The sequence below is a fragment of the Saccostrea cucullata genome, unplaced genomic scaffold (genome assembly GCF_032062105.1).
Source record: "Saccostrea cucullata isolate Sc308-1 unplaced genomic scaffold, CSIRO_AGI_Scuc_v1 ctg502, whole genome shotgun sequence".
Lineage (NCBI taxonomy): Eukaryota > Metazoa > Mollusca > Bivalvia > Ostreida > Ostreidae > Saccostrea > Saccostrea cuccullata.
This window is the reverse complement of record NW_026937360.1, coordinates 492,464-516,706: the sequence shown is the minus strand read 5'-3', so window position 1 is coordinate 516,706 and position 24,243 is coordinate 492,464. Positions and strand designations below refer to the sequence as shown.

Below are 24,243 nucleotides of genomic sequence, written 5' to 3'. Positions count from 1 at the left end.
TCCGTCTGACTTTCTGCATGTCTGATATCTCAAGAAGCCTATGAGCGTTTTCAATGAAATTATACACAAACACTCCCTATAGCCGAAGAAAGGTCCCTAGTGTTTTCAGGTCCGGAAGTCAAGGCCATAAAATCAAATTTCAACTCTTTTCCAACACTTTCGTTTCCGCGCGATATCTCGAGAAGCTTTTGAGATTTAGCATTGTTTTACCATTATCTCTTATGGTCCCCTCCACACTTCTAAAAGTGTCCCACTCGAATACCCCTCCCGATCGGTGCATATTCTTTTTGCTTAAGTGAGGGGATTCTCTGAATTAGCTTGTTGTAATACCTTTAGAGATGCATAAAATAAAAAAGAATTGCATGAAAACATTTCAATTTCAAGCTTCATTTTGAGACATTTTGAATCAGATTATAAATTAAATAGTTATCTTTACTGGATGAGGATCGAATATCCTTAAATATTGACTGAAATACAACATGTACTGCTAAAAATCACAGGCACCTGAAGTATGGATAATACCCCCCTTTTTTAATGAAAAAAAATGTAAGAGTGTATACTAGTACCGTAATACCCCAAAAATATATAATTTCCCCGTCAAACACATCTATATGTCGTTATATGCAAACAGCTGTGCTTTTTCTCACGTTTAAAGAATGGCCCTATTCGGTATAATAAAAATACATGTGTAACAGTGATGAATTTAAATATATGAAAGAACATTAAGGCCTAAAAAGAATGGTGCTTAACTGGACATTTAGATGGGAGAAGAATTGCAGGTGGACGATGTATTAATTATAGGGATGTCAACGAATAGTCGACTATTCGACTGTCAGTCGAAAGGACCGACTATCGAATAAAGCGACCGACTATCGACTAAATAAAATACGATAAAAAAGAGCGATAACTCTTGATTACAAATTTATCTGTTTATGAAAAAATTGTTGACAAAATTATTTTTCTGAACAAAAACTGTTGATTGTTCATTATCAATGTATAAATGCATATTAATTTAATACTCTTCTATAATCTGATAATTGTCAATAACAATTGTTTTTCTGATAAATTATGAATCACTGTGCTGGGTTTTGTTTCTAAAATTATAATGAAAACACAGTTGTTTAGTCATTACATTCCATGTATCCATAATATTGTTATTTTAGTAATGTTCAAAGGTTCACATACGGTAGCCGACACAAGTTTTGATAATTTGATAATTACTTTAATAAAAACACGCATACATTGTAGTGTTGTAATTAAGCTCAGGGCATTTAACTGTTTTAAAGTTACGGTAATCGCGGTATTAACAATGTCACACGGGCACCTGACGTGTAGATGCTGTGTTTATCGTATTTTATTTATATGAGTTTAAAAAATATTTGCTGGTAGTTTTTGATGCATATTAAAACTAAATAAATATAATTTCATGTAAACATAATAGCTACAAGTCAAATGCCTGTGAATATCTGTCAAAAGCATACGTAATGCATACACCAAAGAAGGATAACTCTTGCATAGTCTATGCAAACAAAAGTAAAACGGAAATCAAGAATTTATTATGAAAAAAATGTTCCGAATAGTCGACTATCGTTCGAATAATGCAATCGAATGTTCGACTAAAAAAAATATATATTTTGACATCCCTAATTAATTAAGATGAAATTATTTCAGGTTTACAAAGTTTAACCAAGTGCATTTAATCTATTTATTAATGTATAAATCTGGTCACCGAATACAGGTACATAGTATCATATAAAATGTTGGGGTAGATTTTTATTATACCGAATAGGGTCATTCTTTAAACGCGAGAAAAAGTACAATCTGCTTGCATATTACGACATATAGATGTGCTTGACGGGGAATTTTTTTTTTATATTTTTGAGGTATTAATACACTCTTACATTTTTTTTCATTAAAAAAGGGGGGTATAATCCATACTTCAGGTGCCTGTGCTAAAATATCTGTAAGTTATCTACATGATCTAAGAGTCCTGTAAGTAACCACTCGGAGCACCTCGAGTGGCTCGTACCTCGCACACTAACGAATGGAGCGTAGCGGAGTCAGCCGAGGGTTGCCGATCGGTAAGTAACCTTGCAGTAAATTTGAGGTTTTTTTTATTTTGCTGTTAAAATGTGCTGTTATGACAAATCTGTTAACAATAAGACTACAACAAAGTATTAAATCTTTTACAGAAGAAAGATCTCCTACCAAAGGAATGTATAGTATTATATCAGAAGTCGCTATTGCACAGGACGGCAGTAATGTAATTTTGCTTCTTTTAAAGCTTGTAATTACTTCTTCCATCGCAAAAACAAGAGAGGTTTATAAACGTTCTTTTTTTCTGTCATTTAAATAGTTAATAACAATATTGCATCGACAACTTCCGACATCAAATTTGCAGCTCATATTGCTTTAGATTAGTGATTTCCGACTTCAAATACCAAACCGAATATACTAAATGCCCCATTGGATGAATGATAGGATTTTTTTCCAATTAGAAATCGAAGTTGTCTTAATTTAATCAATCAAGATAGCAGGACTTAAAAGAAGCTTCACACAACAGTGGACAAAGATTAACAGTATTTGTAATTACAATGAATTTTAATTCGAATTAAATTGCATATACAAGTTGTAAATATTAAAATTCCTGCAACAAAGTTCATGTTTACGATTATTGGAGTTTTTAAAATCTGTGATTGTTCACACTTTTTAAAATTCCTGATCCAGTGAGCATCATCAATTGGTAATAATCAGTTATTATAATATTGAAAACAATACACAAATGACACAAATTTTAATCAAATTTATTTTCTATACCTTAATTGAATTTCAATTTTTTTTTTGAATTATGGACATAATTTTTCAACAATAATTACTTTTATTAACATTACATCAAAATCAACAAGATGGCCAAATAAAAAGAAAACAAAATAAGGAATTTAACGATATTAGTTCTTTATTTTTTTTAACCTTTGGTGTATGCCTGAGGGGCTTGGGCGTATCCCATAGATTTGGGAGCATACATTGCTGCAGCCATGGATTTGCTCATTACAGGTGCGTATTGGGCACTTTTGCTTACCACTGGAGCGTATTGCATTTTAGACATACGTGCCCCCTGAGCGTATCCCATTTTTGGTGCCGCTACAACCGGGGCGTACTGTACTCCTTTAGAGCTTGATTGTGGTGGTGGTCGCACGGCGTACTGTCCTTTAGAGTTTGATTGTGTTGGTGCTCGCACGGCGTAATACGTGCCCGCCGCTGGGGCATAGACGTACGTGGTTGCTGGACCACGTGGTCCGGGGTAGCCGGTGTATCCCCTGTCTCCCCGTTTTCCAGGGTATCCAGTGTAACCTTGTCTTCCAGTAACGCCATATTCTCCGCGAGGGCCAGTTGGGCCTCTAAGACCTGAGGGGCCGGGCTCGCCGGCTGGTCCTGGTTCACCGACTGCTCCGGCCTGCCCTGGGGCGCCTGTGTATCCCTGTACCCCCTGCACTCCTTGTGGTCCGCCTGGCCCTGGGGGTCCGGCTAATCCCTGGTCTCCTTGTTCTCCCTGGAAGCCAGGATAACCTTTTGTAAAATATAAAATAAATTACTTAGTTATATAGAAGAAAATTGTGATCAGTCTTCAAATTATTTGTAATTTTAAATATGATTTATTTCCTGAACAAGATCATGATAGTTAAACTTGGAATTAAAAAAAAGACGTTTACCCACGGTTGTTCAAAGAAAATTGCGATAAGCGAGGCTTTCCAATGTTATTTTTGAATTTTAATATAATATTAGCGCATTTCTTTTTTTCATAACGTTCTACCTTCTTAAAATTGTTTAGAAAAGAAATTTATATTTGATTAGTATGCTGTTGCCTGAATAATATCTGTAAACAAAAAATACTTCATCAGGAGTTTAATCAAAGAACTATAAAATGACATACCTGGAGCGCCCGGGGGTCCCTGGTCACCGGTCAGTCCCTTTTCTCCCTGGGGTCCCATCATACCAGGTGCCCCCTCAGCACCCACGGGGCCAGGGACTCCTTGTTCACCCTGGGGTCCCTGCTCTCCTGGTGGGCCGGGGTTTCCTGTGATGCCCTGAGCTCCCTGCTCACCGATATCTCCTTTCACTCCTGGGGCACCTCTTGGTCCCTCCTTACCCTGCTCTCCCGGAAGACCTGGGTGTCCCTGGGGTCCTTTTCAAAGAGTAAAAATATTTTAAATGTTTGATGGATTACCAAGTATTTAAGTAGCGTTCCTATTCCTATCAAATATTTTTTATACATGTGAAAACAAATTAAATTGAAAAAAAAAGTGTTTAAAAAACCTCTGAAAAATTCTATGCTGTTAAGAATATTGCTTGTTAAATAGGAAATAGAAATAATGTTGGTATTTTGGGTAATAATACAAGGAGATATTTCTTTTTTTTTTTTGTCACAAGGAAATCGTGAATCCAAAGTCCACTGCATAAACTAGGTCCTTAATGTACAGTAAGCTCATAAACAGTCTTACCTGAAGGTCCGGGGGGTCCCATTGCCATTGCTAAGGCCGCGGGGGCAAATTGATAGTAGCCATGTCGCTTCTGCCTCTCGTGTTCCTCTACAAGAGATATTCAATTGAATTATTGTCTGATAGCGCCTTTTAGAGTAAATAAAATGGTATTTGCACATCATTGCAACTTTTTAATGTTCTCGAAGATCGGAAGAAAAATTCGTTTATCCTCTCCGACCTTCTATTTGTTTGTCCGATAAAAAACTTTAATATTAAAACCGTCGTAGGAACATTTTCAAGTCATGTACAACAATAAAACGCAGCAAATTTTGTATACAGTTATAATACAATTCTTGTTGAAATTTTAAAATTCAGCGTTATAAATCAATATATTTATTTTATAATTAATATCCTAGTATAAATATTTTTATTCTACCTTAAAATTTTATTTAATGATCTGAGTACGTTTTTGTTAACTTCTTTTGGTAAACAGTAAAACACACTTATAATGAATATTCCCAGGGACTGAAGATTTTCCTTATTTATAAACGTATTCAATAGAACTGTTAAGTTTATAATAATTATATTTTAAAGCATCTGAGAATGAGAATCACTTCACTGCAAGTGTCAATTCGATATAAGGGTGTTTTAATGTTTTTGGAGAAGTGGCATACACTGTACTCGTTCAAATTCTCTGTTATTGAAAAGATAAATGAACGTCGTCTTATTCGGGATCTAGAGTTAATTTAGAACGAAAAATGACACAAAGTAATTCACTGAATGCTGTTGAAATATATAATTAAAATCTAAGAAGTAAATAAAATTCAGTTGGTAGTTATGTCAAGTTCGACTGTATATATGCTATCTGGGAGAGTTCTTGTTCCGATCTTGGATAATAATAGTAAGATTGTGCAGAGATAGCTGCGGTACTTTAGAGTTATGGTTTTATATATCTTAGTCTTTGACCATAATTTAATAATAAGCATTATGGTCAAAGACTAATATATAAAACCATAACGCTACAGTACTACATGTACAACTAAGTAAGAACAATGATATAACGAAAGAAAAGATAATTTTTTCTTATCTTAGAGTTTTAAAAATACAATGCAGGCCTATTTCTTTAAAATGATATTTTCTCTTCAATTTCATGAAGGAATCCTTAATTTCATAAAATCTCATAACGTATGCCGGTATTTTCTCAATGTGACAAATTCTAAAGTAAAGGAAACCGAACTTACTATGTTCATCCTCAGATATCCTGGCCGCCTCGATTTTGTCCTTCAGTTTGGCTATTTCTGCCTTCACTCTGTAGAGCTCCTCAGAAAACTTGTCTATCTGCTCCTGGAGATCACTGGCGGAGGCTGTAGCCACGAAGGCACCACAAAGGGCGATAAGAATGTAAGCGTTCATGACTGGATTAGAGACTTAGTCTGGCCGCCGACTGCAGACTCGGGGTTTTATACCAGCCTCTGGAATGATGCGGTCATGCTCCGTTTGCATTATATGATGGTATCAACATTTTCTGCTCACCAGGCACCAGAGGTTGCAACTACATGTACTTTTTGCTACTGAAAATAAATAAGCAGAAATTTTAGGATTTAAAAATGCAAAAAAAATATCTGATGAAGCATATAATCTTAAATGCATGTACGTGTAAATACATTTTTAGATTGAGGGAATGTCAATACTTTCTTCGGGGGATAATATGTATTTTTTATAAGCTTTAAAATCGTGCAAATTTTTATTTAGAAGACTTTTTCTTTATTAAAAAAATTGCAAAGTTATTATAAATGTATTCAGACCTTAAAATAACATTTTTATATCATGCCAAGTACATGTAAAACACTCTGAACACAGGCGAGCCTCAGCACCCATGGGTCAAATAAAATATAAGGTTTTCGTGTTGGTATTCGACAAGTATTTCTTATCTGGAACTGCGAGTTCCTCGATTTTATTTTTATAAAGTAAGCTGATTTTTATATCTTTCGAATATTAAATCGTATATATTACACGTACATGTATAATTGATTAAAATGTAAACATTTGGAAGAAAACATTGATAAGTAAAATACACTCACTTTTTAGATAATACATTAATATTGATAATTATTGTATTAAATTAATAATTATTGTATTAAATTTAAGATAAGTAAAGTGAAAGCCTGAAATTAACATTAAAATAACATTTCTTCAAGGTACATTGCCTTAATCTTTATTAAACTGCTTAAAAGTCATATGTATTCTATGATCGATTAAAACTGATTGTGTTACAAAAAGGAATTTCATTGTATCTAAAATGCAAGAGTAAAAGATTTTTCGTAACTTTCCAACGTTGCATACATTTGAAGATAAATTTCGGATGTCTCTTAGGGTAATTCAAATAATTTGATTTCAAGGCAAATCTTTTTAAATTGTATCGCATAGATAGAAACTAAACGAAGTAGAACTATCGGGCCTGTAATTCGTCTCTACATCCACAGATAAAACTGCTGTCTAAGTGAAATGGGAGAAATCTTATCGATAGAAGAAAGACAACTAAACGAGAATTAATACACAGCTCATTTACTTCGGAGGGAATATTTAATTGGAACACAGATGTTAAAAAACGGTAAGCTTGCAAAATCAAGGAAATTCCGAGCTGGCCTACATTTGGAAGAAGAACAAGCATTAGTGCAGGTTTCAGAAATGCGACTGAATTTCAACTGCATTGTCTCTATTAAATACGTACACCATGTATATACCCGTATATATTTCTGGAGGTTTTAATTAAATAAATGATATTTGAAATAACAATCTTACATATTAATATTTAAGTCGTTGATAATAAAATCAGCCACTAGAAAGTTCTTGAGAAGATTTTTTTTTCAAGATTTTTCCTATATATTTCAATGAACAACTTGGATTCCATATTGTGGCCCCGCTCTGCCCCAGCGGTAATAATTTTTACAATTTAGAATCTACACTATACCAGGGTGCGTCCACGTAAGTTTCAGCTTTTCTGGCCCCGCGGTCCTTGAGAAGATTTTTAAAGATTTTTCCTATATACTTTAATGCTTAACTTGGATTCCCTATTGTTGCCCGTCCTACCCCCGGGGGTCATGATTTTAACAATTTAGAATCTACATTATCACAGGATGCTTCCACATAAGTTTCAGCTTTTCTTGTCCAGTGGTTCTTGAGAAGAAGATTTTTTAAAGACCCTACCCTATTTTTGTCTCTTCTTGATTATCTCCCCTTGTAAGGGGACTTGGCCTTCATTTTAATAATTTTAACTTTCCTTTACCCAAGAATGCTTTGTAGCAAGTCCGGTTAAAATAAGCCCGGTGATTCGTGAGAATAAATTGAAAATGTAAAAAGTTTACAGACGGACGGACGGACGACTGACAACGGGTGATAAAAAAAGCTCATTTGAGCTTTCAGCTTAGGTGAGCTAAAAAGGGGGGATGTGAAACACCCTTCCCCAAAAACCGATAATACATGGAAAGCTGTGTTAGATATATCGATCAATATTCTCCTAAATTCTCCTACCAGGAAATATCATTTTGTCTTTCTCCTTTTAGACTGGTTGGTTATCTAATTAATGAAATCATTTCAATCCCTCATCCGCCGACAGCCCCCCCCCCTTCCCGAAGTTTAATTTATGACAACCCATGCATTGTCCTCGAATTTGGGGAATATTCATCCGCCTTTTTCATCGGGATAATTTCCATATAAGGTACCATACCCCGACCACTATAGTCTTTAAAAAATCTCACAGGCGTTTATTACTTTCTCTTGGGTTATAAACTGTTACTCTTATAGATATTAGTACATATGTGAGCGATACATGGCATCTATTACGTTGTGGATACTGTGGTATGCTCTACCGCTGTTTTCCTCTAAGGCACGACAAATATTCTTATCACCAAGACCAAAGGCTGAAACGCCCATCAGAAACACGCCGATAGACTCCGTATGAGCACAAAATACATCTGTACTTAATCAATTTTATTGACATTTTTAAAAATGTCCGAAAATATATAACCAACTAACTCCATTTAACGTTGCATTGATCTGCTTATTTTTTACATTTGTAAATTCCAGTTTAGAAACTATAAAACTATACAAATTGCAATAAATTTTGAAATTAAAAACATAACACATGACATTGTAACGACGATTTCTTTCTATTACAATGAACAAGCCCTTTTAAATAGTAAGTAATTGGTCATTTTTGATGATTCAAATTTTGTGACAGGTAAGCCTTATCATTGTTGAGGCGTGACAACGCGAAAACGCAAACACAGGGATGAGTCCGCAGACGACAATATAGACCAGGAAACAGAAGTTAATAGTGTTAATGTGATACTGAAGAAAGAGATTAAGAAAATCAACACCATTAAAAATGTAAGCTGTTTATTATTCATTAATATTCAATTTTTTTATTTCACCTAGAAACGTGTCAAATTAACGGTACGCTTAAGAGATAAAAAAAAATCACTGCTTGGACTATTGAGTTTAAATATTAGATATTTTCCATTGATAAACTTCCAAAATACTGTCATTCGGATCGAGTGATAGGACAAGAAGCTTGAATACTAGTATATATTTTTGATATCATTATTGAATAAAATACAGTTTTAATTTCATTCATTTATAAATGTGGCTATTGTTAATCAGTCAATGTACTCAGTCAGTGTACTTGCATATTTTCACAATCTGTCATCTCTCGATAACTACAATTGTGCAGAAACAGAGAAACTTAGACATTCAAATTAATCATTCCTATGGTTACGTATATATTTCTATACAAAGGCGTCATTTGACCATACTAATGTACAAAAATATTTTTAAAGTTTGTTCAAACAATCACCTATTTTTTTGTTTTTTGTTTTATAGAAGTTGAATGAAATGGCGTCTTTCCTTAAAACAATTGCTGTAAAAGTCTTATTGTGGATCACAGTCATACTTTATATAGGTAAGTTTTCTAACATATTTTAACCAATTCATTTTTTTTGCAATCAAGACGAAGGGTTAAGATTCATTGAACTTTTGATGAAAGAGATAACTATCATGCTTTAAATTTTGAATTTACCAGATGACAATATTTACACAAAATTTACAACATGACATAACCCTCACTTGAATATCTGGATAATCCTTTATTAAATTTCAACTGACTCACTACTTATATGTGCAAGTCATTACTCATTAGTAAATACATGTAAGACCATCGTTAGTTCACCTCAGACTTCCATGCATGTTGATCTGTCCTTGGTCCACCTCTAGTACTAATATCTGGACCTGTCCCCATGTTATGTTGTCCTCGACTTGCACCCCTCCCTCCCGTCCAGCTGTTCTGGGCTTGTCCATATTGTCTAGTAAAATTGTTCTAGACCTTTTCCCATGTCTAGTCATTTTGGATTTGTCCCCCTGTCCAGTTGCTCAGGACTCGTCCAAATGTCCAGTTTTTCTGGGTTTTCTCTATGTTTAGTTGATATGGACTTGGCACAATGTCAAGTTGATATGGACTTTTTGTCCGTTCGAATTTTCTCAACCAGAGAGCTAGTAACATTTCTGCAACTACTGGGCATTGTGACAAGTCCATATCAACTAAACATTGTGACAAGTTGATATGGACTTGTAACAATGTCTAGTTGATATGGACTTGATGCAAAAACGTAGCTCTCTGCTTGAGAAAATTCGAACAGACAAATAAATTGAATACATTTTATGTACGACATGAAACAGTAATAAGTATTCTGTATGGAAAATGACAAATCATTATCACATTAATCTTTTCTTAAAAACCGTATTATCAATTTATTTTCACAGATGCAGAGGAATTCAAACGAGTGTGTTATTACACAAACTGGTCAGAGAACAGAGCGGTGGTGAAGTCCAGATTTCACCTTAAAGAACACCTGGACCCCTTTCTGTGTACACATTTAATTTATGCATTTGCAAATATAATCCCCCAAGAATTACGCTTACAGCGGTCATATGCAGAGGAAGATGACGGGAAAATCCCAGGATCAGGACTTATGTTTGATTTTACAGGACTTAAAAAGAAAAATCCCATATTAAAGACAATTTTGTCGATCGGAGGAGAGACTTCGTCGAATAATTTTAAAGTGATAATGGGATCCGATAAGAATATTAAATCATTTGCACAGAATATTTACATCTATATCCGTGACAGAAATTTTGATGGAATTGATGTTGACTGGGAATTTCCAGGAACTATTTACAGAAATGAATTCGTTATTTTTCTCAAGGTAATGCAACATGTGCAAATCATACATTCATCTTTTTTTTTTTTTACATATTAATGAAAAACATTAAATGATTATTAGTATTAGCCCTTAAATAAGAGAGGCAACTCTAAGTGGATTTGATGAGTATTCGCCCTTTATTTAACTGAACTACAGAGAAATTTCTTTCATATTTTGCCCCCCAAACTACTTAATATGCCGAAACTAGCTGTTTGCATTCTTCTTCATTTACGAGGGCCGTTCAAAAATTACGCGGACTTGTTGCACAGAAGAAATATTTGACGACATACTAGTAATCGGGCAAAATTTCACAAATAATATAAAAGAATCTTTACTTATATGATCTTCAAAATTTCATATAAAAATGTTGTAAATTGGTATTAATTTTGAGTGATTTTTCAGGACATACCATTAAGTCACGGCGCAGCAAAATCTTCGACGTCACAAGCATTATAAAAAATACGTGATTGAGCTTTCATTTTCTCAACATTTTCCCTTGAGTACCTGTATAGTTTGAGTTACCTTATCTACTCATCATCAAAACACCATTTCTTGTCAAGCTTAAAATCTATTAAACAAGTAAAGAATATTCTTTTTTTGTTTTAAAACCAAAAACTACTTATGAGATATAGTGTGATATTGGTGACTCTCAATCACGTTCTTTACAGTCCGGATAAAGTTAACTTTTCGTCTATAATCTTCTTCCCGTCCTCCCGTACAGCCTTTTTACAGAGGTCTAACTGTCTAAAATTTCAATTTGCTATTTGTGGGCGAATGTCACGAGTAGCCTAGTTTACTACATGTTTTATTATGCATATTTTGGATCTATGTTGCCGATATCTCGAGCATTACACATATTTTAACAAAAGTGTGGTGCGCCGTCAATTCAGGAGACGTCATTTTCACAGTCGTTTTCACGGGAATCGCATCAGAGAAAAATCACTATATTTCTGTTAGTACTTCAAATATTACGACCGAAATCTAAATACATAATAATAGAACAATTTAAAGTTACATTTGAGAATATTGTTGAAAAATTTCGCGAATTTTAGAAAATCAATGATTTAAAGTTTTGAATCCGCATGCTTTTGCTTCAATTTTTTGGTCATGCGCCGTACCTCTCCATCAACGATATCAACATACCGATAATTTTAGTAGAATTTTTTTAAAATACAGAAATTTTGCCCAAAATTTATTGAAATCTTTAAGATACATATTTCTGTGAAATTTTATAACTACATTGTATATGACGTCTGTAAGAGTAAATAATAGCAAAGTCCGCGTAATTTTTGAACGGCCCTCGTATTAGATTCAATTTTCTTTTTTTAAAAATTGTTTACATTTTAGCAAATTGTTTGGGTGACATGATGTATCATATACATTAATAAGTTTTGAGTTTACGTTAGCAACAAACATCAAGGTGAAGTCTAAAACAACCTGTGAGTTTCCTTGAAAATTATAACCCGAAAATTAAGTATTAAAATGCAAAGGTTACAATTAACGTGCATATCTCCCAAGTGAAATTGTCTTGAAAGGGTTAGTCAATAATTATAAAGCATTTTTGAAAATTTGAATATTCTTTCTGATTTAGGAATTAAGGTCTGTATTTGCTGCCAAAGCCCAGGAAACCGGAAGTGAAGAGAAACTGATCACCATAGCAGTAGCCCCTGGAAAACATAACATCGAAGAGTCGTATGATATGCCTGAAATCATAAAGTAAGTACATAGGACAAGTACCAATCTCTTTTATCCTTGGACTCTCAGTAAGGCGTGGAATTCTCGACGTTATGAATTAATCATAAATGTCGTAATGTGTTCTAGAAACATTTTGAAATTGTTTCCAAAGACTGTTGCAAAAATTATATTTTAAATGTTGCAGGTGTAGTAATAAGAAAACATTTTCATAAATGTTTTAAAACATTTTCATAAGTGTTTAAAAACCATTTATATAAATATATGTATTTTAAAAAACATTTTCATAAGTTTTAAAACATTTTTATTAGGGGTCTTAATTCTTTAAGCCATAGAATTGTGGTATAAAATATCATTGCGAAAGTTCAAAGGTTAATCAGGATATGTTACGGAAACGAAACTGTTAAAACAGACAGAATGTTTTAAATTTATGAACATTAACCTTTGATCTCAAAATCAATAAGGATCTTTCTTAGACCTTGAAGAATTATTGTGATAAATTTTATAGCAAAAGCCTTTAAAGCCCAAAGGCTTCTCAAGTGAAAGTCTTTATCCTCCCTCCTCTCTCTCTCCACTCCCTCTCTGTCCTCACTCACTCTCTCTCCCCTCACTCACTCACTCACTCTCTCCCCTCACTCACTCAGTCTCCCCTCACTCACTCACTCACTCTCTCTCTCCCCTCACTCACTCACTCACTCTCTCCCCTCACTCACTCAGTCAGTCTCCCCTCACTCACTCACTCACTCTCTCCTCACTCATTCACTCACTCTCTCTCCCCTCACTCATTCTCTCTCCCCTCACTCACTCACTCTCTCCCCTCACTCACTCACTCTCTCCCCTCACTCACTCACTCTCTCCCCTCACTCACTTACTCTCTCCCCTCACTCACTCTTTCTCCCCTCACTCACTCACTCACTCTCTCTGCCCTCACTCACTCACTCTCTCTCTCCTCACTCACTCTCTCTCCCCTCACTCACTCTCTCTCCCCTCACTCACTCACTCAGTCTCCCCTCACTCACTCACTCACTCACTCACTCTCTCACTCACTCACTCCCCTTAATCAATCTCTCCCACTCTTACCAGGAGTAGAGAGTCGAGGAGGCATAGGAATAGGGCAGTTAAAAAGAAAGAAAAGTTTTCCTTTCTTTTTTCCCTCACCTACGTCTCTCTCTCTCTCTCTCTCTCCAAGCATACTTTCTTTCACTTTCGCTCTTTCTTACCCTCTCTTTCTTTTTTGTTTTAAAAATGTTTCAGCTTTAAAACATGTTGCAACGTAGTTGTCGTAGAAAACTTTGTATACGGGAACATTATTAAAATGTAATAGTGTTTTAAGATGGACATGACTATTATCGCCAAAATTTGCGGTACTGGTTAGTTAGATTCAAACTAAATCACAACCAATAATTTCTAATTATGATTTTTAACATTCTTGAAAAATTTATTTTCCAAAGAGGCAAATCTGTTCATTTATAATCACGAAATAAACTTCAGAAATTTGCAACGCATACAAAACGTTTACGCTGGGAATAAAATAATTGAACAAACAAAAGTGCCATAGGCGCTTCCCATTCATATTCATACATTGTATGTGTATGTCAGATTTTCAGTTTAAAATTGTTTTGCAAATTTTATTGATAATTAAAAAGACATTGTACATGATATAAGCCTACATGATTATTCACGTATAGGTGCATATTTTATATTACTGTAATTTCATTAAAATGACGTGGCGATGAATATAAAACTAAATTAAAACACTTATATCGATAGTGGACATGTAACTAAATGAATAATGTAAATAAATTCCTTTTATCGTTGGCGTGTATGTTAGTGGTCATAAAGGATTTGGTTTATGTATTACTAGTATTTGGTTTACTCTACTGACGAATTGGTGTTCACTAAATCGCCTCTGGTGTTACACTGTCGCCTCTACAGGATCTTTCTGAAAAGGGTATCAATTGGTTAGTTATTGGATCAATCAATCATAGAGGTTTTTTAATGCCAAGTCATTCTGTTAAGTACTGAAGTTATGGAGAAGGCAGGGGTCAATATAATAATCGGTGTGTATGTGAAGTCGTTGCAGGGGAGAGGGGGTAATTTAGGTGGGGGGGGGGGGGGAGTTTCATTCAGTCGATATAAAAATTTCATGAAACTAAGACTGCATTTAGTTACTATATTCTAAAAATTTGAATTATCTTTAAAGATTATAGGACAGATCATGATACAATTAGAAATCACCTTGAAATCCAAGGGAGATGCAAATTCTTGAAATTCATTACAGCTATAAATATTGTATGTAGAGGTAATGTGTCGGATTTCAAGGTGATTTAATGATCAGGAACGTAAGAGTAAGAGATAAGAAATAAAGAAACTTATATTAGAATTATAATAATTAAAAAAGATCATAAAAGTGGGGTGCATCGTAAAAGTAGGGTTCTGTCCAAACACCTGTGATAACAGGCCAAAAGATGCCAATTACGACAACCTCGCCTCTACCGGTATTTTCCTGGTTTCGAATCAATTTTTGTCCCCCGCTTTCACGAAAGCGAGGGGATATTAAATCTCATTCGTCTGTCCGTACGTCTGTCAGTCAGTCTCTCAGTCCGTCACAAAAATTTTGACCTTGCCCATAACTTTTGATTAAGTGGCGCTATGACTTTCATATTTCACACGTGTATTCCTTATGACAAAACCTTTCTTTGGGTACCACTAAATTTGACCTTTTGACCTTGACCTTGGAGTTTGACCCACTTTTACACAAAAATTCCAAACTTTTACTTTGGTCATAACTTTTGAATGTTAGATACTAGGACTTTTATATTTCACATACCGGGTATTTATTGTTTCTGGCAAGACCTATCATTGAATACAAAAGCCTTTGACCTTGACTTTGGAGATTTTCATACTTATGATAAAACTTTAAGCTTGGCCATAACTGATGAACAGTATGGGATAGGGATTTCATACTTCACATATTCAATTCGTGTAAGAACACATTTCATTGGATACCAAAAACTTTGACCCTTTGATCTGACGTTGGAGTTTGACCTACTTTTTGAAAACTTTAACCCTGGCCACAACATTTGAACAGTAGGTACTAGAACTTTCATATTTCACATATGTATTTTTAGTGGCAAGACCTTTCATTTAATACCAACAATTATTTTGACTTTTGACCTTGACCTTGGAGATTTCCGTATCTATATAAAAAAATCAACCTTGGCCATACCTTTGAATGGTAAGGGCTGGCGCTTTCATACTTCACATATGTAATTCTTGTGAAAAGACCTTTCAATGGATACCAAGAACTTTGATCCTTTGACCTTGACCTTGGAGTTGAATTTACTTTTAAAAAACAAACCTTGACCATGTTGACAATAACTTTTGAAGGGTTAAGGCTAAGGCTTCATATTTCACATATTTATTTAATCCTTGTGACAGGACCTTTCATTGGATAGCAAGAATGACCTTGACCTTGGAGTTTGACCTACTTTAAAAAAAAAACTTTAATCTTTGCCATAACTTTTGAACGGTTAGGGTTTACATCTTTCACATACATGTATGTAATCCTTGTGACTAGACCTTTCTGAAGAAACCAACAACTTTGACCATTTGGCCTTGGAGTTTGTCCTATCTTTGAAAAATTTATCCTTGGCCATAACTTTTGAACAGGTGGTGCTAGAGATTTCGTATTTCACAATTGCACTTCGTGTGAGAAGACCCTATTTTCGGTAATAATATATTTAATTTGCATTTAAGAAAAGTTTAATCTTCGCTATGCTGCCATACAGTGTTTCACAAACGCATCTTGTTCCTTATATTGAGAAGAGATGGGCTTTCATATTTGACATGCGAATTTCCTGTGACAAGATATTTCCGAGCATGCTATGATTTTTGACCCCTTGACCTTCACGAATTACTTTATTTTTAACAAAAATCAACTTCAGTGATAATTTCTAAATGACATATGATCACCCCTATCAACGCGCGATCGGCAACGCGAATGCGATCGGCAACGCAGATCAAAACATTGAAGAAGAAAGTATTGTAGGGGGTAAATTTAAATAGTTTTGTATGTGCTGGAGTGTAACCAGCTGAAAATAAAATTAGCAAACATTTAGTTTAGATAATTATCTACAGTTTAGGATTTACCGAGAGTAAATTTGTTTCACAGTTTCTCTCAAATGCTCCTCAAATCGACATTGTTCAAAATATCAAATTTTCATGCTTTGAAATAGTTTATTGTTGTTATTACCTAAGAACATTTGCTGCTTTTGTTATGTAACGGTTCTTGAAAGTATGAACTAAATGATTTTAAAATTAAAACCACATACATTATCTTAAAATAAATTTTAACTGGAAAATTTGATAACCGCGAGGCGATCGTCAACGACATTATCTTTTTATGAAGCGATCGTACAACACAGAAATAGCGATCGTACAACACACGAAATTAGAATAGCACAAATCAGAGAATTTTGTTGTCAAAAAGTTTATTTTGATATACAGTAGATATTTTACATTTAAATTAGGCAATCAGTCATTGTTATGATGTACCTTTTTAACTCTTAAAATTGTCCTACATCATTATAGAAAATTGAAATTAACTACGTAGATTAAAGAGATACAATTGAAAAAGAGTTTGATGGCTAACAAAAATGTAAAGCAGAAATTTCACCTCAATTTTCATAACAGTGTCACCCCTCCCCCTCCCCCTAAAAAAACCTTAAATATCTTAGATGGTTTATCATGCAAAGTGTAAGTAAAGGAACATTTTCTAAACTCAAAATTCAATTTCGGAAATGTGTTGTGTGGGATGGAGGGAGAGGGGGTGTTATGATTCAATTTCTTGAACAACCAAATTTATCCAAAAAATACCATCTGTCTTACCCGGATTTGACTATATACTGCAAAAGGGGGACAACCAGTCTACTGGTTTAGCCCCCCTTTCAAATTAGCCCCCTTTAATTTGCTTCCGACGCCTATGAAAGTAAAGTTTTCAACCCACCCCATCCCCGATTCTACAATGTACATGTACGTGTATGATATTAAAATTGGCAATAATACCGGTAACAGTTTCAGTAAATTAAAATATATCATGTAATACATAATGCTGTTATATTATTACGTGCGTGTACAACACATTTTTACTGAAAACATTTACTGAAAATATTCGGTAAAGTTGCTAGATGTAGGTATATATGCAAATTCCTTTGATCTTTATTTTTATAGTATTAATACATATCTTTTTTATTTTCTGGAAAAAAATACAGTTTTTGATATGTATGCCAACTCCTGTAATTGAACTGCCATATCATAGACACAGGTGCTTGAGGACAGGAACCCCCCCCACCCCCCCCACCCCACCCCCAATATAGAACCCCATGCCTATTAGAATTTTTTCACATAAATTATATATGAATGACACATTTGTGATATAATCTATCCTATCAATTCAGAAAATTTGCTTAAACTTACATTTTATAAAAATATCTACCCTCTCTCTATATAAAAATTTTTATATAGAGAATGTAGGGTAAATTTAATAGAACATTTGTTTTAGGTAATTTTTCGATTTGCTGGTATAGATCTTATCACAAATGTGGCAATGAAAGATTTTTTATGAGAAAAAAATGGAAAAAGCCCAGAGATCTATATCGAAAGGGGGGGGGTCCTGTCCTCAAGCACCTGTGATCATAGACAAAAAAACCTTTTTTTCTATATTGTTAAAATTCGGTCCTATAACACTCTATATGTATCTGTTTTAAACAATAATCAAATAATATCAAGTTTTAGGGTTCCATGGAGTTTTAAATTTTGTTCTCTTAAAATACGGACATTATTCAACTAATATACAAGAACGTCAGTTAAATTCGCTCTTTCTCTCTCGAAAATCAAATGTTTGGTATTTCGTTCTATTTTGACAGACTTTCCACCCATACCACATGGCTATCTATTACTTTATTTCATTAAAATTATTTTATAAATTTCAAGTTGCACGATCGCATGTTTATCATATTTTCTTTGTTGTACGATCGCATATAGAGTCGTTGCCGATCGCCAAAACGTTTGGCATGTGTTCACTTCAAACCGTTATTTCAACGCTTTCTATTTGATGAAGAACTTCAAATCAGATTCAAAATTTATGATTTACCTATTTACAATGCAAATGTGCCTTTTGGACTGTCGGGTATACGTAATAAGGTAAGAAATACCACTTAAACGAGCTTTATGTGTCACGTTAGGGCAGTCATGTTCAAGGAAAACTTAACTTTAACATAATATATGGTGATTTTTAATGCGTAGGAGACTTTTAAGGTGTTGAACATGTCTAGTAGCATTTAAAAGTCAGAAATGTTGAAGGATAATTGCGAGGAAATAGGACAAAATAATGTTTTATTTAACCTCATCTTCCTCGTGTAGTTGAGTTTAGCTATCCGCGTTGCCGATCGCATCCGCGTTGCCGATCGCGCGTTGACAGGGGTGATGATAGGGCGTTCATATTTGACACAAAATGTCATAAAAATGTAATCTCACCCACAAAGACACCGAGAGCGGGGGACCACAATTCTTTGAATTTGCTTGTTACAGTTAGCAGGTTGGGGGGAAACGTAAATTCCGCTATAATAGTGGTATCTCACTATTATAGTGAAATTACGCTATATTTCCTGCCGTAGATACCCTCAATTTCACCCGATACCATGCAAAGTGTTTGAACCGCAAGTCATGATGGGTATTAAAATGATCAAAAACTGTCATGCTTGCATGTTTTGAATTTTAATAAATTTTCTACCGTTGCGTTTAATAATGCGAGCACTCTTTTTTTAACGGAAGTTGCATTTTTAACATAGCAACCGATGATTACAGGGTATTAAGCCTGTTTGAATCTCATTTATTCCTCATTTAAGTGCACAAATTGATGCTTGTTACAATTGTCAACTCAGACTGGAAAGGGTTTATTTAATTAAACAAGAAAAAGATTATTTCTGTCTGCATGGTTACGGGTATGGAGGCCTGTTATGGTAAAGGTAAAGACCCAATATGGCAAACATAAAAAAGAGTATACTGATAAACTCGATTATATTTTCTTAACAAAATCAATTTATAATAAATAATCCAAAAAATACTTATAAAAACGATCGTAGAAAACACATCTAATTTTTAATTTCGGCTGGTTAATTGTTTATTTCAGAAAAAAGACTCAATTTACTTTGGTGTCGGGAATATTTTACAAGAGTGCCTGTAACCTTATTTTAACACATGTTCAAATAATTATTAATTAACCATCATTTAAACTCCGCATAAACGTATCTTATTTATTGGCGCTTTATGTTTATGCACTTAGGCAAGAACGATTTAACTTTAAAATCTGAGAGAAATAGCTGTAGGTTTTTTCTTTCTTGTTATTCGAAATTAAAATATATAAATCTAATTATATTCATATGAAATGAAAGTATATCGCAAAAAATCACACTAAAAGTATCAATTTTTCAGACTTCTAGATTTATAACAAAGTGTTGTTGTTTAAACCACAAGGAAACATCAAATAACCAATCGCCACTGCTCAGTATTCAGCAAAAAGTGTCTAAAATATCATTGACTCAATTCAAATTTTCAACAATTAAAAATTGATGCAAAACATCAATGCGGTCGTAAACAATTTAGCATTTGTTAAAAAAAAGTACTTACACAATTTTGAAAGCATATCCATGCAATGGAAGCACATGATATTCAAAGCTGAACTAGAATCTTTAGAAGCGTATATTTTCATCTTCAATAAATTCTTAATATTATTCATCATTGACTTTATTACATCGACGAATCCATCTGATGAGCAAATGCATTAAAATCTCTATTTACTTATTTTTTTCAATTATTTATTTACATTATTTTGAAGATAGTCAAAAATTAAAAAGAGCGAACAACGTGCAGATACCCTGGATGTTTATCACGTGATAATGCCCTTGGTTTCTGCAGAACAGGCTATGATGCAAGGCGCTTTGCAAAATGTGGAAACAAAAGTATCCTTGTATCACTCGCAGCTGTAACATATTCAAAACAATTTTTATTGGTTGAAGAGTTTTTCATTTTTTTAACCATGCACTGTGTACCACGTCATTACCATCCGGAAAATCATAATTTCCTTTTATATCTATATACATGTAGTACCTTTTGTAAACTCTATTCACATAGTCAAAATTATCAAATTTCTTGATGAGAAATGACAATGAAATTAAAACATTATAACAACAATTAATATTTAGTTTAAAGCAAATTTTACTTATGATTTTCCACATGTTATCAATGAAGAATTATTTTACTGAACTATTACAAAAACAACTTCTCATTTCCCATGTGCACAATCTAACACAACCACAAGAAGATCGGCCGCAGCAGCGGCGACCGATAATAATGGGTCTTTACGTTTACCATAACAGGCCTCCATACCCGTAACCATGCAGACAGAAATAATCTTTTTCTTGTTTAATTCCATAAACCCTTTCCAGTCTGAGTTGACAATTGTAACAAGCATCAATTTGTGCACTTAAATGAGGAATAAATGAGATTCAAACAGGCTTAAATACCCTGTAATCATCGGTTGCTATGATAAAAATGCAACTTCCGTTAAAAAAAGAGTGCTCGCAACGGTAGAAAATTTAATAAAATTCAAAACATGCAAGCATGACAGTTTTTGATCATTTTAATACCCACTATGACTTGCGGTTCAAACTACTTGCGGTTCAAACACCTTGCATGGTATCGGATGAAATTGAGGGTATCTACGGCAGGAAATATAGCGTAATTGCACTATAATAGTGAGATACCACTATTATAGCGGAATTTACGTTTCCCCCCAACCTGGTTAGTATCGAATCAAGCGCCATCTACTGTTGCTGACTATAAAATCTGCGGCCATCGACACAGGTGCTCGAAATCAGGACCCTGATGTAGACCCCCGGGCCTTTTCGCTTTTTTCACATAAATTATATATGGATGACACATTTGTGATATAATCTATTCTGTCAATTAATTCAGAAAATTTTGGAATTTTTTTTTACCCCACTCTATAATTTATATATAGAATATAGGGTAGATTTTATAAAACGTTTGTTTTAGGTAATTTTTCGAATTGTTGGTATATATCACATATATGTCATTGAAAGATAATTTATGAGAAAAAAGTTGAAAAGGTCCAAGGGTCCATATCGAATGGAGGGTGTTCTGTCCTCAAGCACCTGTACCATCGACGAACTTGACAATGAAGGCGTCTTCTTTAGGCCATAGGGAGTTGTTATGTAGAATTTAATCACATTTTCCTTTCTTTTTTGCTTGACAAGTTTATTTTTGTAGGTTTGATTTTTTTTTCTCTTTCACTTAGCCCCCCGGTCCACGGACGCCAAGCATAATTTGGGATGGCCTTATGTACAAGTACAGTGTTCATATTTTACCAAAAATATCATGTATTATCTATTTAGGTATGTCGATTTCATCAACGTAATGGCGTACGACTATTTTGGACCCTGGAGCCACAAAACTGGTTTTATGGCACCGCTCTATTCCCGGTATTCAGATTTGAGTATCGACACTACTCTATCGCAGGTTGGTTTATCAATTATACTGTATACAGGGACATTTTCGATCCCGCTTTATTTTCGCCCTTTTAAGTGACGAGCGAATTTAAAACGGGGAAAAGCAAAAGAACACAGAGTGCTCTCCGAAACAAAACCTTGACTGGGCGAATATAAAACGGGACAAAATTGTTTGCAAGTGTGAAAGGGCGAAAATAGCCCTATATACAGTATCACTTAAGGTATGCTGAAAATCACATTACCTTTTATTTCTAAAATTGAAATTGAAATTATTATCAAAAAATTCAACTATGAATTTTAAGTTAGAATTTCAAGTCATTATAAAATTAGTCTCTCGATACAATCATTACTCCCTGAAACTGTTAAACGTACATGTACATGTATATGCACGTTTTTGACTGTTAAAGATTTGAAAAAGTAAGATGGAAAAATCGACTAATTTATTCTAATCAGTGAAATTTATTAAATTTTCAGAACTGGACGATGAACAAGTATTTAGAACTAGGGGCCCCACCTGAAAAACTTGTCATGGGTCTACACGGTGCAGGGTCAAGTTTTACCCTCGCAAATAACAGCAACCACGGTGTGGGGGATGCAGTATCCGAAGCTGGTATGGAAGGACCGTTACTTAAAGTGGAGGGGCGGCTGGCTTATCCTGAGGTACGTGTGTGGTATAAATGACACAAAAACTACAAGTCCTTTAGTAACAGTCGGTTTCATTTATTAAATGCATAACAATGAAATATGGAGCTAATGAACTGTAATAAAGCTCAAAGTCTTTTGAAACTTTTCAAATATCATGAATATGTAGAAGAGCGAACACGGACCTCTAAACACATCATACAATACATGGGATTAGGTACCATGTTTGAGTATTTATCCCCTATCGATCGAACGTTTTGAATTTTTAAAAGTTGTCGACAACAACAGACATACATGAACTTTCATATAGATTTTTGAAAAAGTAGATTTATGTACATATAAACAATGTGCAAGAATATGATATCAATGAATTTAATAAATCAAGGTAACTATTCGCTTTTAGATTTGTCAGATGAGTAAAGATGAAACAGTGTATGACGAAGAACAAAAACAGAAGTACAGTTATCATAGGTCTCAGTGGTATGGATACGAAGACCCAGATACTATTGTTTTAAAGGTTTGTATAGGAATATTTTTCCTTAAATTTATGATAGCTCAATATTCGTGGAATTCGTTGGTACCCTGCATCCACGAATTCACACCCTCAACGAAATAATAATTGGGGCTTTCCGACATTTCCATTTTTGAAGTCTATACGTATATATACAGAGTGTAAGTGAATACATGAAATTACGTCCCCTCGATTTTTTGACGATTCCACGGCATTGTACATATGTACATGTAACGAAAACATGCAAAACTTACGAATGTATGCAATTCCGTGTCTCTTATACAATAACGGATCTTCATCGCAAAATATAAAAAAACTGAAAAATGACAATATTAATTTCAAATATTTATGTTTCATGAGATTATGAAAAGTCTTGATTTAAACTGATACAGGTCCAGTACGCTGTTCATAATAACTTTAGTGGTGTGATGTTTTGGTCTCTGGATTTAGACGATTTTGCGGGGAAATACTGCAACCAAGGAAAATATCCGCTGCTTTCCGCTGTTAAAAACATCACCCACCTCATGGGACCAGGGATTGGATCTTCAACAAATGACCCCAGCCGACAACCCGTCACGGGTGACGTCACAAGAAGACCCACAACGACCACAGTTTGGCCGCCAAAGGACGGCGGCTTCAAATTATTTATTGTTGATTCGAGAAGTGCAGCGACAAAACAAATGTGTTCCAATTTCATTTTACTGTTGACTTTATTTGTATTTTTGTTTACCAATTTGATGTAAAGTAATTTATGGGTTTTTTTTATTTTGAAATAAAATACGTGTTTTTTAATTTCAAGATTTTGCGTGACTGTTTGTGTACATTCCATGTAGTTTTTTTTTTGTTCTTCGAACGAACTTTGATAATTTTCAAAATGGAATTTTGTAGTTTTTCATCTGTTTATGCCTTCATCTTTTTTTATCTTCAGTATCAACCAAAATTAGTTCTCAACTATAGGTATCTAATTAACAGTTCTAAACTTTACAAGTTTATTTTCAACTTTTCGAAAAAGAATCATGCATGTGTATACTATGAACTTATCAATTTTATACGTACAAAGCCCTGGGTAAATG

At 34.2% G+C, this 24,243-nt stretch overlaps 2 protein-coding genes across 2 annotated transcripts; one reads left to right on the top strand and one right to left on the bottom strand.

Annotated features, from left to right (window-relative positions):
- Positions 1-2,788: 2,788 nt before the first annotated feature.
- LOC134248057 (collagen alpha-1(II) chain-like) lies at positions 2,789-5,930 on the bottom strand. Its single transcript, XM_062730484.1, has 4 exons — positions 5,720-5,930; positions 4,500-4,586; positions 3,932-4,183; positions 2,789-3,567 (listed from the first exon to the last, which is right to left on the bottom strand). The coding sequence occupies exons 1-4, from the start codon at positions 5,889-5,891 to the stop codon at positions 2,966-2,968; spliced, it is 1,113 nt and encodes a 370-aa protein (XP_062586468.1). The 5' UTR covers positions 5,892-5,930; the 3' UTR covers positions 2,789-2,965.
- A 2,753-nt stretch (positions 5,931-8,683) lies between these two features.
- LOC134248056 (chitinase-3-like protein 1) lies at positions 8,684-23,948 on the top strand. The gene is made up of 8 exons (XM_062730483.1): positions 8,684-8,867; positions 9,360-9,438; positions 10,296-10,738; positions 12,327-12,451; positions 21,904-22,027; positions 22,492-22,677; positions 23,063-23,176; positions 23,563-23,948. Exons 2-8 carry the CDS (start codon positions 9,372-9,374, stop codon positions 23,911-23,913), a joined length of 1,410 nt encoding a protein of 469 aa, XP_062586467.1. The 5' UTR covers positions 8,684-8,867; positions 9,360-9,371; the 3' UTR covers positions 23,914-23,948.
- Positions 23,949-24,243: the final 295 nt, after the last annotated feature.

What these genes read in the sequence shown, in the direction of transcription:
- LOC134248057 (XM_062730484.1), bottom strand. Translation starts at nt 5,891, where the DNA reads ATGAACGCTTACATTCTTATCGCCCTTTGTGGTGCCTTCGTGGCTACA. An exon ending in GGGACCCCCCGGACCTTCAG is followed by an intron (nt 4,184 to 4,499) that starts GTAAGACTGTTT and finishes CTCTTTGAAAAG; the next exon opens with GACCCCAGGGACACCCAGGT. An exon ending in GGGACCCCCGGGCGCTCCAG is followed by an intron (nt 3,568 to 3,931) that starts GTATGTCATTTT and finishes ATTTTACAAAAG; the next exon opens with GTTATCCTGGCTTCCAGGGA.
- LOC134248056 (XM_062730483.1), top strand. Translation starts at nt 9,372, where the DNA reads ATGGCGTCTTTCCTTAAAACAATTGCTGTAAAAGTCTTATTGTGGATC. An exon ending in GATATGCCTGAAATCATAAA is followed by an intron (nt 12,452 to 21,903) that starts GTAAGTACATAG and finishes TTATCTATTTAG; the next exon opens with GTATGTCGATTTCATCAACG. An exon ending in GGCGGCTGGCTTATCCTGAG is followed by an intron (nt 22,678 to 23,062) that starts GTACGTGTGTGG and finishes ATTCGCTTTTAG; the next exon opens with ATTTGTCAGATGAGTAAAGA.